Here is a 17,504-nt window from a genome sequence, read left to right as displayed (position 1 = left end):
ACAGGAACAGACTCACGGTGATGTTGAAGACACAGGTCCAGTCCCAGGGGGCCCCCGAAGTCCTAAACGGTGGTGCGCACGGATTTCTGTCGGCTCTATAAAGCGTGGTCTTTCTTTGCTCCTGGAAACCGTAAGTCCCCTTTTCAGTATCTTCGTGGCTTCACCAATCAGCGCAGAACAGCCACCCTTCGCTGTAACCGGGAAAGTCTATTTAACAATCGCAGTTCGTCTCAAGCTGTGTAGTCTTTCTTGCAGCCAACGATTCTTCCTTGCAGGCAGAACAGCTCACAGTTCTCTCTGTTCCCTCTCAAAAACTTCTTCTTCCTCTTGCTGCTCAGCTCCACCCACTCTCCACAGCACCGGCCAGTTCAAAGCAAAAACAAGAGTAGGGGAGAACAGTAGAACATACCATCACATCAGACAAGGGGATGCAGCCTCTTAAAGTGACAGCGTGTTTCTTATTATCCATACCAGCACCACCCTCTTACATGCCTCCCTTCTTAATGATGGTCGTCCTCGGCCATCACAGCTTCAGGGTAAAAGTGTAATGAGGTCACATACTCGACACTGCCGGCAAACCTCTTCCACCACAAGCTCCAACCGAGGACAATAGACATGCCGCTGCAACCATTGGTAGGTTTTTGTGGAGCCAAAGTGCGCTCCGAATTCATGGGCTTCTTTAGCTATTTCTGGAGCCATTCTTCCTGGGATGACCACTTGCCACCTTACTTCCATATCTTTTGGCTGTTGTTTCTTACGATATAGTACTGACTCTCGCACTTCCAGTCTATCCCACTGGTGCAACACACTCCTCGTTTCAGAGTCCAGATTATCTCTCTCTTGTTTGACAGGCTTCCGCTTTTGCTTTACCCACCATTTCATCTGTCTCAGCCCTTCGTGTTCATCCTGAATGTGCCCCCATTCTTCATTGGTTCTTCCCAGGGACCGAGGTAATGCGCAGGCCTCCCTTCTTGACTGGGCCACAACCATCGGGGGCTTGAACTTATTAAAGTCTGGGGTTTCCTCCTCTTCGAGTTGTTCGTCAAGATCCCCCACTGGAGTCTCCACAGGCACTCTGGACAGCCCATCCGCATTTGCGTTTTCGGTAGCAGAGCGATAGCGGATAGTAAAGTCGAACTTGGCCAGGCGAGCCATCCACCGTTGTTCTAAGGCCCCCCGTTTAGCATTCTCAAGGTGGGCCAGGGGATTATTGTCTGTTCGAACTTGAATTTTTGTACCTGTCAGGAAGCCTGCAAACTTTTCTGTCATGGCCCACACCAGAGCCAGGAGCTCTAACCGGAAGGAGCTGTAATTGTGAGGGTTTCTTTCACTGTCTCGCAGGGACCTGCTAGCATACCCGATGACTCTCTCATGTCCATCCTGTATCTGAGAAAGTACTGCACCGAGTCCATGTAGGCTACCATCGGTGTACAACAGGAACGGTTGATCGAAGTCTGCGTAGGCCAAAATCGGGGCCGAAGTAAGGGCATTCTTTATAGCCTGGAAGGCCTCGTGTTGTCCCTGTGCCCAGGGGATGCGCTGGGTCTTCGGCACTCCAGCGGTCCCCCTCAGCAACTCATTGAGAGGACCGGCCACCTTCGCGAAGTCTTTAACAAACCGACGGTAGTACCCCGCGAGTCCCAGGAAGGCCTGGAGTTCTCTCACTGTTTGAGGGACTGGCCACTTCTGGATAGCAGCCACTTTTTCTAGCGAGGGTAGATCTCCATCTTGTGACACAATGTGACCTAGGTACTCGATCTCCCTCTTGAAGAGGTGGCATTTCTTTGGCTTCAACTTCAGGTTATGAGCACGCAATCTTCCGAGTACCTGTCCAAGCCGGGCAAGGTGGTCTTCGAAAGAGGATGAAAACACAATGATGTCATCCAGATAGATCAGGGTAGCCTCGAAATTTAAATCTCCCAAACACTTTTCCATCAGCCGTTGAAAGGTGCCTGGAGCATTGGAGAGCCCGAAGGGCATCCGGTTAAACTCGAACAGTCCCATAGGGAGGATGAAGGCAGTTTTCTCTCTGTCTTTCTCTGCCACGGCTACTTGCCAATATCCGCTTGCTAGGTCCAGGGTGGAGAAGTACTTGGCTTTCCCCAACGCTGTCAAGGATTCTTCGATGCGGGGCAACGGATACGAGTCTCGAACAGTGCAGGCATTGAGTTTTCTGTAATCTACACAGAACCGGATGGTCCCGTCCTTTTTCTTGACGAGCACCACCAGGGCTGCCCAAGGGCTCTGACTACTCTGCACCACTCCAGAATCCAGCATCTGCCTCAGTAATGTTTTCACCTCTTGGTACATTTTGGGCGGGATCTGCCGGTATCGTTCTCGAATTGGACGAGCTTCCCCAGTCGGGATCTCATGCGTGATGGCTTCAGTACAGCCGAAATCTTCGGCATGACGGGCGAATGCGGCCTGATTCTTCCACAGCATAGTTTCTATCGCTTGCACACGCTCAGGGCCCATAGCCTTCACATCCACTTCCATTTGCTCAAGGATGTCCCGTCCACTCCACTCCGGGGATGGTGTCTCTTCGTCTTCTGCAGCAACTGCTAGGGTCCACCCCACGCCTTCTTTTGGTGATAAAGACATCTCCTTCTGACTCACCACTTCACCCTTATGCAGGTACACCAGGGCCAGATCTGTCCCTCGTGGCAAGGCGACCTCCCTGGGGCTCACATTCAAAGCTCTTATGGGGACATGTCCTCGCTAGACCACAGCTATCGTACGAGCTATCGTGACTTCTTGATCCACTCCTCCACCTACCACAGGCTGAACAACCACTTCCAACCCATCAAGGTTGCGGTGAGTCCCCACTGGAAGGTACACTATAGTTTCTTGCTCGGGAGGTAGGATTACAGGTTCTTTCCCAGGAGCCCGGATAACCCCTACCGTCTGATAAGATGGCACACTCTTCTGCGTCCCACAGACGCGGATCAGTCGTTGAAGGGCTTCTTGAGTAGGCTTATGTGGGGTAGCCTTCTTCCAATATCCAGGTCCCCGTTTGGTAAACATAATCTGATCGAGTTCACGTAGGATATTCATTCCCAGTACTACAGGCACATCTTTCTTGACAGGCTCAGGGACTAGTAGGATCCCTTTTCTTCCAACTGCTTGTCCACAAATTCGAATATTCATCCACACGACCCCTGTGATCGGAATCGGCTGTTGGTTGGCAGCAAACAAGCGAATCAATGTCTCTTTTTCTGGCTTGGCCAGGTTCTGGAAATGCTGCTTGAAGTACGCTTCTGACATCGTTGTCACTTGGGACCCGGTATCTACCAGGCAATCCACCAGAATTCCTTCAAATTCAGCCCGTAGGATGGGGCTCCCAGCAATCAAGTGTTCATTATGATATGGAGCGGCCTCTCTTCTCGCCTCCCCCGCAGAGTGCCGCACTACCGCGGGGGTTGGTAGTTTAACGGCGGCCTCCACTGGCCTTGGGTATAGTTCCGACAGTCTCTGGCAAGGTGCCCCCGTCCTCCACACTCCCAGCATTGAATGCCTCCCCCTCGCCGAGGAGACTTCGAGCCTGTCCTCGTGCCGCCGATGCCTGACGGGAGGGGGCTTGTTCCCACTGATCCCTTGTCGATCGGGCCGAAGGATGATTGCATGAGTATGGTGGGTCAGTCTCTTGTAGTTCCCCCACTCTCCGCTCCATCTGGGTCAGTTTCTCTTGCACGTTAACAAGGGACCGCTGCAAGTCTTGCACTACCTGGACCAGCACTTCTTGATGGTTTGAGTCCCCTCTGGAATTGGTGCCCTGGACACGCATCACTCCAGACGCATAGCTTTCTTCTTTACTTCGGGCCACTGTTTCCACCAGGACTTGACGAAACGTAAGGGCTGGATCTGCCTGGACCCGTTCTGACAGTGCTTGCCTCAAGGATGCCAAAGAAAACAAAAAAGAAAAAAAAAGAAAAAAAGTTTGACGCACTATCAGCATCGACCCACCTGTGCTTCACTAGCAAATAACCAGGCGTTGTTACTGCCACAACAGAATCGGGTGCTCGTGAAAACAGGAAACAATGTCTATATAGCAGTAATAGCAAGAAAACGAGCACTCACCATCTGTACAAAAGTCTTCCTTTATTGCGGCTTCATATTAAAAAAGCAGGATATTACAGGGAGAACTGTGGTTCCTAATGACGACGATCGTTTCGCTCCTCTGAGCTTCTACGGGTCTCTACGGGACCCGTAGAAGCTCAGAGGAGCGAAACGATCGTCGTCATTAGGAACCACAGTTCTCCCTGTAATATCCTGCTTTTTTAATATGAAGCCGCAATAAAGGAAGACTTTTGTACAGATGGTGAGTGCTCGTTTTCTTGCTATTATTGCCTCAAGGATGTGCTGTGTAGTCCCAAAATGAATTGCTCCCGGAGTATCTGGTCTTTAGAGCCCATGCTGCCAAATCCATCTGCCTCCTTTCTCTGCACCTCTTCGAACACTTCTTGCAGTGCTGTTGCATACTGAGAAATTCCTTCTTCCCGCTGCAGCATAGAGAAAAATTTGGCGCGAAGATGCCCCGCGCTAGCAGTCTCGCCGTAGATCTCTTCCAGGAACTTCACTAGCTCCTTCAGGGTACTGCGGGTGAGTTCTGGTTGTAGGCAGACATTTCTGCGGGCTTCCCCATCTAGGGCAGTTAAAGCAATGTCCACTTCGAGGTCTGAGCTTATGTTATAAATCTTCAGGGTGCATTGCAGACGGGACACCCAGTCGGACAGTGGCATATTCTTGCCGTCAAACTTTGGGAGCACACTAAATATGGTGCCCATAGGGAGTGTCCTTGCAGGGGTTCCACCAATGCCCACAGCATCTCCATTAATGTTAACATTCCCACCATTGCTGTCTGCTGCCTCCATCTTGATGACAGTACCCTGCTCGCAGCGCCACTTGAAGCGATGGCCGGGGGACCACCACGGTGCAGGAAGACTACTGTACACAAGATGAGGTGCAAACAACAAAGGTTAGATTTATTGGGAAACAGGAAATGGAAAGGACAAGGAAGGTGCAAACAGGGGTTTACAATAACAAAAGAATGCACATGAATCAATTTGTCTGTAAATAGCACAGTGCTTAAGCAATTGCAAACTCAGAATCTATCTCACAAGCAACTTTACACAATAAAACATATATCGTTGCTACTCTGCATATATTCTCCCTGGCCTTTACTACGCAGGCCGCACGGCTACCGTGCTCTAACTACTGAAGCCTGTACTGAGCCCTAACTAGTGCACCAGACAGGAACAGACTCACGGTGATGTTGGGGACACAGGTCCAGTCCCAGGGGGCCCCCGAAGTCCTAAACGGTGGTGTGCACGGATTTCTGTCGGCTCTGTAAAGCGTGGTCTTTCTTTGCTCCTGGAAACCGTAAGTCCCCTTTTCAGTATCTTCGTGGCTTCACCAACAAGCGCAGAACAGCCACCCTTCGCTGTAACTGGGAAAGTCTATTTAACAATCACAGTTCGTCTCAAGCTGTGTAGTCTTTCTTGCAGCCAACGATTCTTCCTTGCAGGCAGAACAGCTCACAGTTCTCTCTGTTCCCTCTCAAAAACTTCTTCTTCCTCTCGCTGCTCAGCTCCACCCACTCTCCACAACACCGACCAGTTCAAAGCAAAAACAAGAGTAGGGGAGAACAGTAGAACATACCATCACATCAGACAAGGGGATGCAGCCTCAAAGTGACAGCGTGTTTCTTATTATCCATACCAGCACCACCCTCTTACAACCTTGTAACTCGTTTAGAAAGTACAGTAAGGCATGCTTTACCGCTCTCAGTTCTTTTTGATTTGAGGAAGACACGAGCTCCTGATTTGTCCATAACCCCTGAGCGATTCTGTTGTCCAGGTGAACCCCCCACCCGGTGGGACTTGCGTCTGTAGTGACTATCTGAGATGTCTCTATCACCCAAGGAACTCCCTTTGACAAGTTGCTGGGATTTAACCACCAGTCTAGGGAACGAATAGTAGGCAAATCTAGAGTCATGCGACCTTCTAACCGCCCTCCCAGTAGTTTCTGGTTTTTTAAGACGTCCCACTGGAGGGGTCTTGTGTGGAGTTGCGCCCACTGAACTGCTGGGAGGCAAGCAGAGAGGGACCCCAGCAGTGACATCGCCTTCCTTAGAGTCATGGTAGGGTTCGCACGTGCTTCTGACACTAAGTGAATTATTTTTTGTTTTTTCTCGTGTGGCAGGAGACACATTTGAGAATTTGAGTCTAAGATGAGACCCAAAAATTCTTGAACCCTGGCTGGTTCCAGCTTCGACTTTTGGAGGTTCACTAACCACCCCAATTTTTTTAAAACGTCTATGACTCTGTCGCGTTGCTGGCAGCAGAGTTCGGCCGAATTGCTCACAATCAAAAAGTCGTCTAGATATGGAATAATCAAGACATTTTCCTCTCTCAGATGTGCCATCATCTCTGCTATCAGCTTGGTGAAGACGCGAGGGGCAATTGATATACAGAATGGGAGAGCCTTGTATTGGTATTCCTTTGTCTGTCCTTTCATGACTACCGCTAGTCTGAGGAATTTGAGAAGATTTGTGGTTGGGGACGTGATAATATGCATCGCTGAGATCTAGAACTATCATAAAACAGTTTGGAAACAGATTTTTTATCGTTGACTTTATTGACTCCATTTTGAACCTCTGGTTTTTTACATAGGTATTCAACTTCCCTAAGTTTATTATGGTTCGGAAGGTTCCGTCTGGTTTGGGCACCAGAAACAATGGAGAATAAAATCCCTTTCCCCTCTCCAGAGGGGGGACCTCTTGGATGACAGATTTGTTTAGTAGTTTTATGATTTCTAGCTCCAGGGCTTCTTGCTGTAGGGGAGACGACCTCAGCGGTGTTACCACATAGTTCCTTGGGGGTAAGGATAGAAAGTTTATGTGAAGCCCTTCCCGTATTAGATTTATAATCCAAGGGCTGGACGAAATTTTCTCCCAGGCCGGGAGGAATTGAGATAATCTCCCTCCCACCCTGGGAGAGATGTCACTTGGAGGGGGGTTTTTTATCGCGAGGGGAGTTACCAAAAAGGAACCCTCTATCCTTCCTTCTCCCGTCATCCCATCGGGTTTGTTCTCTTGGTGGTCTCCTTTTAAAAAATGTTCTGTTCCGAAAGGGCCGCTTATTATATGTTGGGGCAAGGACGGGAAACGCTTTCTTTTTATCACGCGCTTTTTGCAGGATATCATCCAGAGTTTCTCCAAAGAGAAATTTGCCCTCACACGGGATGGAACAAAGTTTCTGTTTAGTTTGCAAGTCCCCTGGCCAGGTTTTCAGCCACAAGGTTCTACGTGCTGCATTTGAAAGGGCTGCGGATTTGGATGTCAATTTAATTGAGTCAGCCGAAGAATCCGCCAGGAACGCCGTAGCTCCTCTAATCATAGGGATAGACTCTTAAGATTTTATTTCTCGGGGCCCCATCTCTGAGCTGTTTTTCTAGGTTATCAACCCAGATCATTAGAGACCGTGACGTGCAAGCTGCCGCTATGGTAGGCCTTAAGCATCCTCCTGCTGACTCCCAGGCCCCTTTGAGAAAGGTATCTGCCCTCTTATCGAGAGGGTCTTTCAGAGTTCCCATGTCCTCGAACGGTAAGGCAAACGTTTTTGAGGCTTTAGCCACCGCAACATCTAGTTTGGGGGCTTTATCCCATGTAGCAGAAGCCTCATCTTCAAAGGGGTACTTCCTTTTAATAGAGGGGACCGATGCGTTTTTCCTTTCCGGTTTCTCCCACTCCTTTTTAATTAATGCCTGTATATTTTCGTTAAGGGGGAATACTTTACGCTTCCTTTGAGATAGTCCCCCAAACATAATGTCCTGAACAGTTTTGTCAGGACGGGGGTCCAGAACCCCCATTGTAGATCTTATCGCCTTAACAAGGCCATCGACCTCCTCTAGGGGGAAACAATGACCACCTCCACTCTCGTTATCCGAAGAAGAGGATGAGGAGTCATGCGTATCTGAGCTCTTACTCCCGGAAGAGGAAGGGTCAGAATCCGCAGGGGAAATAGGTTGTTTTTTAGTAGTCTTCCCACTTTTAAAGGAATTAAACGCAGTCTCAACCTCCGATTTAATTACGGACCGTAATTCGGAGGCAAAGTTTGGGGTCTCCTCACAGAGGACTCGTTCTATACAAGACCCACATAGCTTTTTATCCCACGTCTGCGACAAAGCTTTTTCACATAGGGGGCAGGTTCTATGCTTCATCTTCCTCGTTCTCTTCCTTGCCTCACCAATCTGACGCAGCCACAGGTACCAATTCTGGAGGAGGGGTCGCTTGAGAAGCATCCGTGGGAGGCAACTGATTTACCACACTGGAGCTTTTACTGCGCTGAGTGGAACAGCTATCAGACCGAGAGCTTCGGTTGCCTGCAGAAATCCGTTTTTCCTGAACGTCCGATTTCTGCCGACGGCGCTGTTGTTGCAGCTGCGGCGGTGGCAGCAGCGGCGGATGGAGCTGCTGGTCGCTGTCCTCCATGGTATTACCGTGGAACAGCCTGCAGCCAGGAGCCTCCGTCGCCTTCTCCATATAAACGCTATTAACCCCCTTCACCTGTGGCTGCCGAAAGAGGAAGCGTCCATTTTTTTTTCTTTCTTTCTTTTTCTTCTTACTGCGCATGCCCGCAGCCAGCAACCCGGAAATGGGGTATTCCGGTTCCGGGGCAGCGCCATCTTGGTGGAGTCACTCAGAGCGGCGCCCCCGAACCGGAAGTTCCATACTACTTCCGGTGCGGCGCCATCTTGGATTCCGGCATTCACACAGCATGATGAAGCCCCAGGCTCCCATCAGAGCGGAGGATGCACTTCCCCCCGCACACACTACCGGACCCATCAGTCGGAGCTGTGGCGGCTTCGGATACCGGACCAGCCGTGGCAGGGGCGTCCCCGCTGCCAGAAGTCAGACTGGCCGGCCCCGGTCCTCGTCGGTCGGTCTTTACGCAGGTACCGTCCAGGGAGGTTCCCCGTCAGGGACAGGAAACCAAACTGATGCAGGGGAGAGGTACCGCCCTTTTATCCTGTAGGTTTCCTGTCCGTGAAGGGCGGATCCCTCTCTCTGGTAGTGCTGTCATGGGCGACTGAGAAAGATATAATAAATTCACAGAGAAACAGGGATATGGGATTTATTATCTTATTTATGGTTAACTTTTATCCTCTTTCCAGCATTGCACATGTATGGTAGAAATCACATGTGTGTAAAAATGTAGTTAACTCAGGAATCTTCTGCCTCTTTCATTTAATTAACAGGTAGTCTGTGTCCACCACACAGGATCCCTACAAATCACCTTCAAACTGCCTGCCTTTTTGTCTGATATTTACCAAGCAGTATAAATAACATGATAGTGTTAGGCCGGCATCACACTAGCGAGTTTTACGAACGTATGAGAGGTGCAGAAAATACGGATTGCATATGGTACAATGATTCTCTATGGCCCTGCTCCTATCTGCCATATTTTACTGATCTGTATTATACGGCCGTAGAAAATCGCAGCATGCTGCGTTTGTCACCGTATTGCGCAAAAAAAAAAAAAAAAAAAAAATCGCCAATGAAAGTCTATGGGGGCGAGAAAAATATGGATTACACACGGACCAGCAGTGTGACTTGCGAGAAATACGCACCGGTGTTATAGAGAAAAGCCGGCAATTCAGTGCGGTGTACAGTAAAATCACACTGACAGAATAGAATAGGTAGAATAAATTAAAAGCCAAAACAATTCAGTAAAGATCAAAGGGACCAGACAGAGTACCAAGGTATAGACATATCAAAATATATTTATTAATGAGCATGACAAGGGTTACAAAATATTAAAATTACAAAAATTACATAAGTCCATACATAAAAATATAATAAGAACTTTAATTTTAAAAGCTACAAAAAATAGCGCGGCACCAGGAAGATTAGGATGAAAAGGTAATAGTACCGCTCCTAAAACAGCCCCACTGCAATAACAGGATATCTTTAAGTACGCTGACACCCCATGATAAGGTGTTACTATGCCAAATCCAGCTCAGTAGAAAACCATATAAAAGTGTGCAAGTGCCATATCCGAATCAAAATGACCCATTATGAATATAAGTTGATTTCAATCAATTTATAAAGTGATAAAGTGCAAAAGATAATTATAACCATAAACAGCACAGGAGTTTATCCTAAGAAAAGTGCATAGACAAAGTGCCAGTATATGCTGGAAATAGCCTTCTATAGAAAAAGAGGGGCTACAGCGATTATATAGTAGTATATACCTGTGGGGGCTGAGTCCTGGGCCTGCGCCTCTCCCGACGCGCGTTTCGGATTAGATATGTCCTTCTTCAGGACTCCCCCCTGAAGAAGGACATATCTAATCCGAAACGCGCGTCGGGAGAGGCGCAGGCCCAGGACTCAGCCCCCACAGGTATATACTACTATATAATCGCTGTAGCCCCTCTTTTTCTATAGAAGGCTATTTCCAGCATATACTGGCACTTTGTCTATGCACTTTTCTTAGGATAAACTCCTGTGCTGTTTATGGTTATAATTATCTTTTGCACTTTATCACTTTATAAATTGATTGAAATCAACTTATATTCATAATGGGTCATTTTGATTCGGATATGGCACTTGCGCACTTTTATATGGTTTTCTACTGAGCTGGATTTGGCATAGTAACACCTTATCATGGGGTGTCAGCGTACTTAAAGATATCCTGTTATTGCAGTGGGGCTGTTTTAGGAGCGGTACTATTACCTGTTCATCCTAATCTTCCTGGTGCCGCGCTATTTTTTGTAGCTTTTAAAATTAAAGTTCTTATTATATTTTTATGTATGGACTTATGTAATTTTTGTAATTTTAATATTTTGTAACCCTTGTCATGCTCATTAATAAATATATTTTGATATGTCTATACCTTGGTACTCTGTCTGGTCCCTTTGATCTTTACTGAATTGTTTTGGCTTTTAGTCTGGTCTTTGCTGTGGTTTCCACAGCGATTGCTACACAGTGCACCGGGGTGTATTATTTAAAAATCTCTGTATTTCCTCACAGAGATATATATATATATGTGAATGTGATTTATTTGCAAATTACTCAAGGTGTATTGTGTGACATATACTTAGGTAGAATAAATGTCTACACATAGAATAGGTATATATATATATATATTATATATATATATATATATATATATATATATATATATATTTCATACAGCGCTAGATATCATAAAAGCCAGTAATTCAATTGCCGGCTTTTGCTATCTCCTTCCCAAACCCGACATGATATGAGACATGGTTTACATACAGTAAACCATCTCATATCCCTTTTTTTTTTGCATATTGCACATTACTAATGTTAGTAGTGTGTATGTGCAAAATTTGGGCCCTCTAGCTATTAAATTAAAGGGTTAAATCACGGAAAAAATTGGCGTGGGCTCCCGCACAGTTTTTCTCCGCCAGAGTGGAAAGCCAGTGACTGAGGGCAGATATTAATAGCCAGGAGAGGGTCCATGGTTATTGGCCCCCCCTGGCTACAAACATCTGCCCCCAGCCACCCCAGAAAAGGCACATCTGGAAGATGCGCCTATTCTGGCACTTGGCCACTCTCTTCCCACTCCCGTGTAGCGGTGGGATATGGGGTAATGAAGGGTTAATGTCACCTTGCTATTGTAAGGTGACATTAAGCCAGATTAATAATGTAGAGGCGTCAATTATGATAGTAGGAAATGGTTACTAAAACACACGCATTATTACAAAGTACTTTAATGAAATAAAGACACAGGGTGTTTTAATATTTAATTAGACTCTTAATCCACCTGAAGACCCTCGTTCTGTAAAAAAGGAAAAATAAAAAAACAACAATATCCAATACCTTCCGTCGTTCAGGTCACGTCCCACGATGTAAATCCATCTGAAGGGATTAAATCATTTTACACCCAGGAGCTCTGCTAATGCAGTCGCTCCTGTCTGTAAAACTTTGTGAATGAATGGAATGCAGGGGAATGTCCTGTAGTTACCTTGAGTCACGGTGATGCGCCCTCTGCTGGATGTCCTCATATGAACTCGAGCGTGGGAATAATTCCCAGGTGGATTAAGAGTCTAATAAAATATTAAAACACCATCTTCCAGATGTGCCTTTTCTGGGGTGGCTGGGGGCAGATGTTTTTAGCCAGGGGGGGGCCAATAACCATGGACCCTCTCTAGGCTATTAATTATCTACCCTCAGTCACTGGCTTTACCACTCTGGCGGAGAAAATTGCGCGGGAGCCCACGCCAATTTTTCCGCGATTTAACCCTTTAACTTAATAGCTGGAGGGCCCAAATTTTACACATACACACTACTAACATTAGTAGTGTGGAATATGCAAAAAAAAAAGGGATATGAGATGGTTTACTGTATGTAAACCATGTCTCATATCATGTCGGGTTTGGGAAGGAGATAGCAAAAGCCGGCAATTGAACTACCGGCTTTTATGCTATCTAGCGCTGAATTAAAAAAAAAAAAGAAAAAAAAAATATATATATATATATATATATATATATATATATATATATATATATATATATATATATATATATATATATATATATATTTTAACGAACATTTGAGCACATAAATCCATTAGATGTCGGTTTTGCAAGCCTGCGAGAAAATATCGCAGTACGGATGCCATACGGATTACATACGGAGGATGACATGCGCAAAATACGCTGCCACACCCTGCCTACGGATGACATACGGATCACTATTTTGGGAACATTTCTGCGTATTACAGCTGTAAAAAACGGACCGTATTTTCATACGCTGAGTGTGACGCCGGCCTTATAAGTTCATGGTGTTCCGGGTGCAATGATATCTATTATGTATAATTTTGTGCTTGGTTAACTTTATAAAAAAAAAAAACTAACCAAAACCCAAGTCAATTGCTGACTCATTGACATTGATGTACGCTCACAAGCCAAGTTTGCCTAACGTCTCCGCAAGAGAAATTGACATGCTGGGGGTCTGTAGAGCCGCGCTGCATGTCCGTCTCCGCCACAGGCATTTGTGGACACATAGTGGACATGAGATTTCTTGAAATACTATGCTGTAACATCTGGCTGCTGTGGGTTGGGCACTGCACAAGTAGACTACGTCAAACTGCTCAAATCTGGCCAAGGCTGTTTAACCTGTTAAATGTCTCTATAAATTTGTGACAGCAGCATTTACAGCAGACCAGCAAGGGGAAAAGTTATTCTATGCCCCCATTGGCGCACTCTGACTTAATCATCATGCACCAATGGGTTTCCATTAGTGATGAGCGAATATACTCGTTGCTCGGGTGATCTCCGAGTATTTGTTAGGCCTGTTTCACATGTCCGTGCCTCCGGTACGTGTGGTGAGGTGACAGTTTTCTCACGTACCGGAGACACTGACTCACGTAGACACATTAAAATCAATGTGTCTCTGCACATGTCAGCGTGTTTTCACGGACCGTGTGTCCGTTTGAAAAACACGGAGACATGTCAGTGTTCGTGGGAGCGCACATATCACACGGACCCATTAAAGTCAATAAGTCCGAGTAAAACACATACCGCACACGGATGCTGTCCGTGTGCCGTGCAGGAGACAGCGCTACAGTAAGCGCTGTCCCCCCAGCTTGTGGTGCTGAAGCCGCCATTCATTTCTTCTCTCCAGCAGCTCGCTGGAGAGAAGGAATGAAAAATCATTGTTTTTTTTATTTTTTTTGTGTTTAAAATAAAGATCCTTGTCACCACCCCCCTCCCACCCCCTGTGCGCCCGCCCGCTGGAAATAAAATAGCTCCCTCGATGCTTCCTCTCAGCGCCGCAGCTTGTCCTGTATGAGCGGTCACGTGGTGCCGCTCATTACAGTGATGAATATGCGGCTCCACCTCCCATAGGGGTGGAGCCGCATATTCATCACTGTAATGAGCGGTACCACGTGACCGCTCATACAGGAAGAAGCTGCGGCGCTGAGAGGAAGCATCGAGGGAGCCGGGTGAGTATTTTATTTCCAGCGGGCGGTCGCACAGGGGGTGGTGACAAGGATCTTTATTTTAAACACACACAAAAAAAATGATTTTTCATTCCTTCTCTCCAGCGAACGCTGCTGGGAAGGAATGAATTCCGGCTTCAGCACCAAATGCAGGGGACAGCGCTTATCTCTAGCGCTGTCTCCTGCACGGTCTGTGTGGTACCCAGTCGGCACACGGGCGGCACATGGCTGCCGCACCGTGTGCCACACTGATGTGCCACGTGAGCACACGGACACACATAACTCCGGTACCGATTTTTCCGGTACCGGAATTATCTGGACGTGTGAGACTGGCCTTAGTGTTCGGAGATTTAGTTTTTGTTGACACAGCTGCATGATTACAGCTGCTAGCCAGCCTGAGTACATGTGGGGGTTGCCTGGATGCTAGGAAATCTCCACATGTACTTAGGTTGGCTAGCAGCCGTAAATTATGCACCTGAGGCGAAGAAAACTAAATCTCCGAGCAATCACAAATACTCAGAGACCACCCAGGCGTGCTTGGGAAAACCCGAGCAACGAGTATATTCGCTCATCACTAGTTTCCATAACAGCCAGGAATGTGAAGACCCTCGCTGCTGTCACGACAGTGCTCCTGTAATAGGAAGCCCGAGGAAGGTGTTCATAGGAGTTCGTAACTTTTGCTAAACATAGTAATATTGTGGCATCATCGCTATATATATAGCACAAGCAGCCGGATGATTGCAGGTTCAAGTCTCCTAAGGGGCCTAATAAATGCAAAAAAAAAAATAATAATAAAATAAATAAATAAATAAATAAATATATATATATATATATATATATATATATATATATATATATATATATATATATATATATATATATATATATATATATATATATATATACACTCACCGGCCACTTTATTAGGTACACCATGCTAGTAACGGGTTGGACCCCCTTTTGCCTTCAGAACTGCCTCAATTCTTCGTGGCATAGATTCAACAAGGTGCTGGAAGCATTCCTCAGAGATTTTGGTCCATATTGACATGATGGCATCACACAGTTGCCGCAGATTTGTCGGCTGCACATCCCAAAGATGCTCCATACAAGGCAGGATGGATCCATGCTTTCATGTTGTTTACGCCAAATTCTGACCCTACCATCCGAATGTCGCAGCAGAAATCGAGACTCATCAGACAAAGCAACGTTTTTCCAATCTTCTACTGTCCAATTTCGATGAGCTTGTACAAATTGTAGCCTCAGTTTCCTGTTCTTAGCTGAAAGGAGTGGTACCCGGTGTGGTCTTCTGCTGCTGTAGCCCATCTGCCTCAAAGTTCGACGCACTGTGCGTTCAGAGATGCTCTTAGGCCTACCTTGGTTGTAACGGGTGGCGATTTGAGTCACTGTTGCCTTTCTATCAGCTCGAACCAGTCTGCCCATTCTCCTCTGACCTCTGGCATCAACAAGGCATTTCCGCCCACAGAACTGCCGCTCACTGGATTTTTTTTCTTTTTCGGACCATTCTCTGGAAACCCTAGAGATGGTTGTGCATGAAAATCCCAGTAGATCAGCAGTTTCTGAAATACTCAGACCAGCCCTTCTGGCACCAACAACCATGCCACGTTCAAAGGCACTCAAATCACCTTTCTTCCCCATACTGATGCTCGGTTTGAACTGCAGGAGATTGTCTTGACCATGTCTACATGCCTAAATGCACTGAGTTGCCGCCATGTGATTGGCTGATTAGAAATTAAGTGTTAACAAGAAGTTGGACAGGTGTACCTAATAAAGTGGCCGGTGAGTGTATATATATATATATATATATATATATATATATATATATATATATATATATATATATATATATATATATATATATATATATATATATATATATAATTAATAATAAAAAGTTCAAGTCATACTCCTTCCTCCCGAATTAAAAATTAATACATTTAAAAAAAAAAATCTAACTTGGCATTTCTGCGTTTGTAAAACCCTGATCTATCAAAATCTAAAATAAATTACTCCGATCAGTAAGTGGTATTAAGAAAAAAGTGGCAAGTGTTGTTTTGGCCATCACAACAGCACAAAAAAATATATAAGGCAATCGAAACATCCTGCTTACCTTAAATATATCAATAAAAACATTGGCTCAGGGCGTAAAAAACAAATGGAGTCACAAACTTTTTTTTTGCCTCTTCACCAGACTTAAATTTTTTTTTCCCCTCTTTCCAGTACAACACATGATAATAAGGATGGTGTCATTTCAAAAGTCATGCAATTTGCTGAAAAAGGAGCATGGACCGCACCTCCCAAAAAAATCATAGATTGATCTAATGCCGCTAGGCAAAAATATGTTACTGAACATGAGGTTCTTAGTGTAACATTCTGATCAGACTGTATGAAGTCACAGCGAAACTCTCAGTGGGTCCTAACTTTTACTGCCTTAAGGGAGCGGTGTCAGGCGCTATCCTCTGTTTTAGGCGCTAACCACCACCGCAGCGACAATGCACCAGCAGGGAGGGTGGGCGGCCTGGTGCTTCACAACACCCATGCTGCAAGACTGAGTCCCCATGACTCCAGACCGCACCGCCCCACCAGCACAAAGCCACAGCAACAATGGCCGCCACACAGAACCAACACCCAGTGAAAGGAGCCATGAAACTCACCTTCCTCATGAGAGCAAAAATAGGCTGGACCCCTTCTTTGGAGTCTCCTGCTAATTTAAAATCACCTGTGCCAAAGAAGAGGAGTGCTTTTCCAAGAAAGGGGATAGACAGTGGCAAAAACATATTGATTACTTAATTTGTTTTAATGGGAGTTTATTGTAAGCATAATAAGAGAAATAAAGAGCCCCATTGAGTATTAAAAAAATTCCCCTTCTGATGATCAGTTCAGGTTCCAGCGGTCAGACTCCCACCAATCAATAAGTTATCACCGATCATGGGGATAATTTGATTTTTAAACCAAACAACTCCTTTAAGTATCAAGTTATATGTACCGAAAATGGTCACAATGCAACATAAAAAAGTTTTAGCTGTGTTGGCCAGTATGGAAAGCGTTAATGCCACTTGTCACCCAATAATGGGAAATCTCCACATACCTCCACCTGCAGAGCCGCACACTAGATTTATGGCTGCTCTGTGCTTATGGGACCAATAATGATACCACGGTCATGTGATCAGTCATCTATATGGGAGGAGACAGGGGTCACATGATCAGGTTTATGTGCGTTCACACTGAATTTTTGGCTGCTAAAATAACATAAAAAATGCTTTTAAAAAAATACGTTTGGGGGAACAGTTTTTTATGCGCTTTTTTTTAATGTGATGTTAATTTTTCTGCTCCAATTATTCCAGTAATAACATTTGAAGTCTTTTTTGGAGGGTTTTGGAGCAGAGTCGAATTCAAACCCAATGTAAAAAAAAACTCCTTGTGAACATTGCGCCATTATCGCTGTCTGGTGTGAATTTTCAGTCTGCAGCACCTATCGGTGTGTGAAGGAACATCCATTTTTTGGAG

The 17,504-nt window shown here is 45.8% G+C and overlaps 1 protein-coding gene across 1 annotated transcript in view; it reads right to left on the bottom strand.

The window, feature by feature from the left end:
• Positions 1–17,059, bottom strand: part of LOC143768167 (uncharacterized) — an 80,398-nt gene extending 63,339 nt beyond the window's left edge. The window contains exon 1 of the mRNA XM_077256855.1: positions 16,652–17,059. Coding sequence (XP_077112970.1) covers positions 16,652–16,774 — 123 coding nt within the window. The 5' untranslated portion in view covers positions 16,775–17,059. The remainder of the gene's footprint in view (positions 1–16,651) is intronic.
• Between the last annotated feature and the right edge of the window lie 445 nt (positions 17,060–17,504).

This window comes from Ranitomeya variabilis, chromosome 4 (assembly GCF_051348905.1).
Source record: "Ranitomeya variabilis isolate aRanVar5 chromosome 4, aRanVar5.hap1, whole genome shotgun sequence".
NCBI classification, from domain to species: Eukaryota; Metazoa; Chordata; class Amphibia; order Anura; family Dendrobatidae; genus Ranitomeya; species Ranitomeya variabilis.
This window is presented reverse-complemented; position numbering and strand designations above follow the sequence as displayed.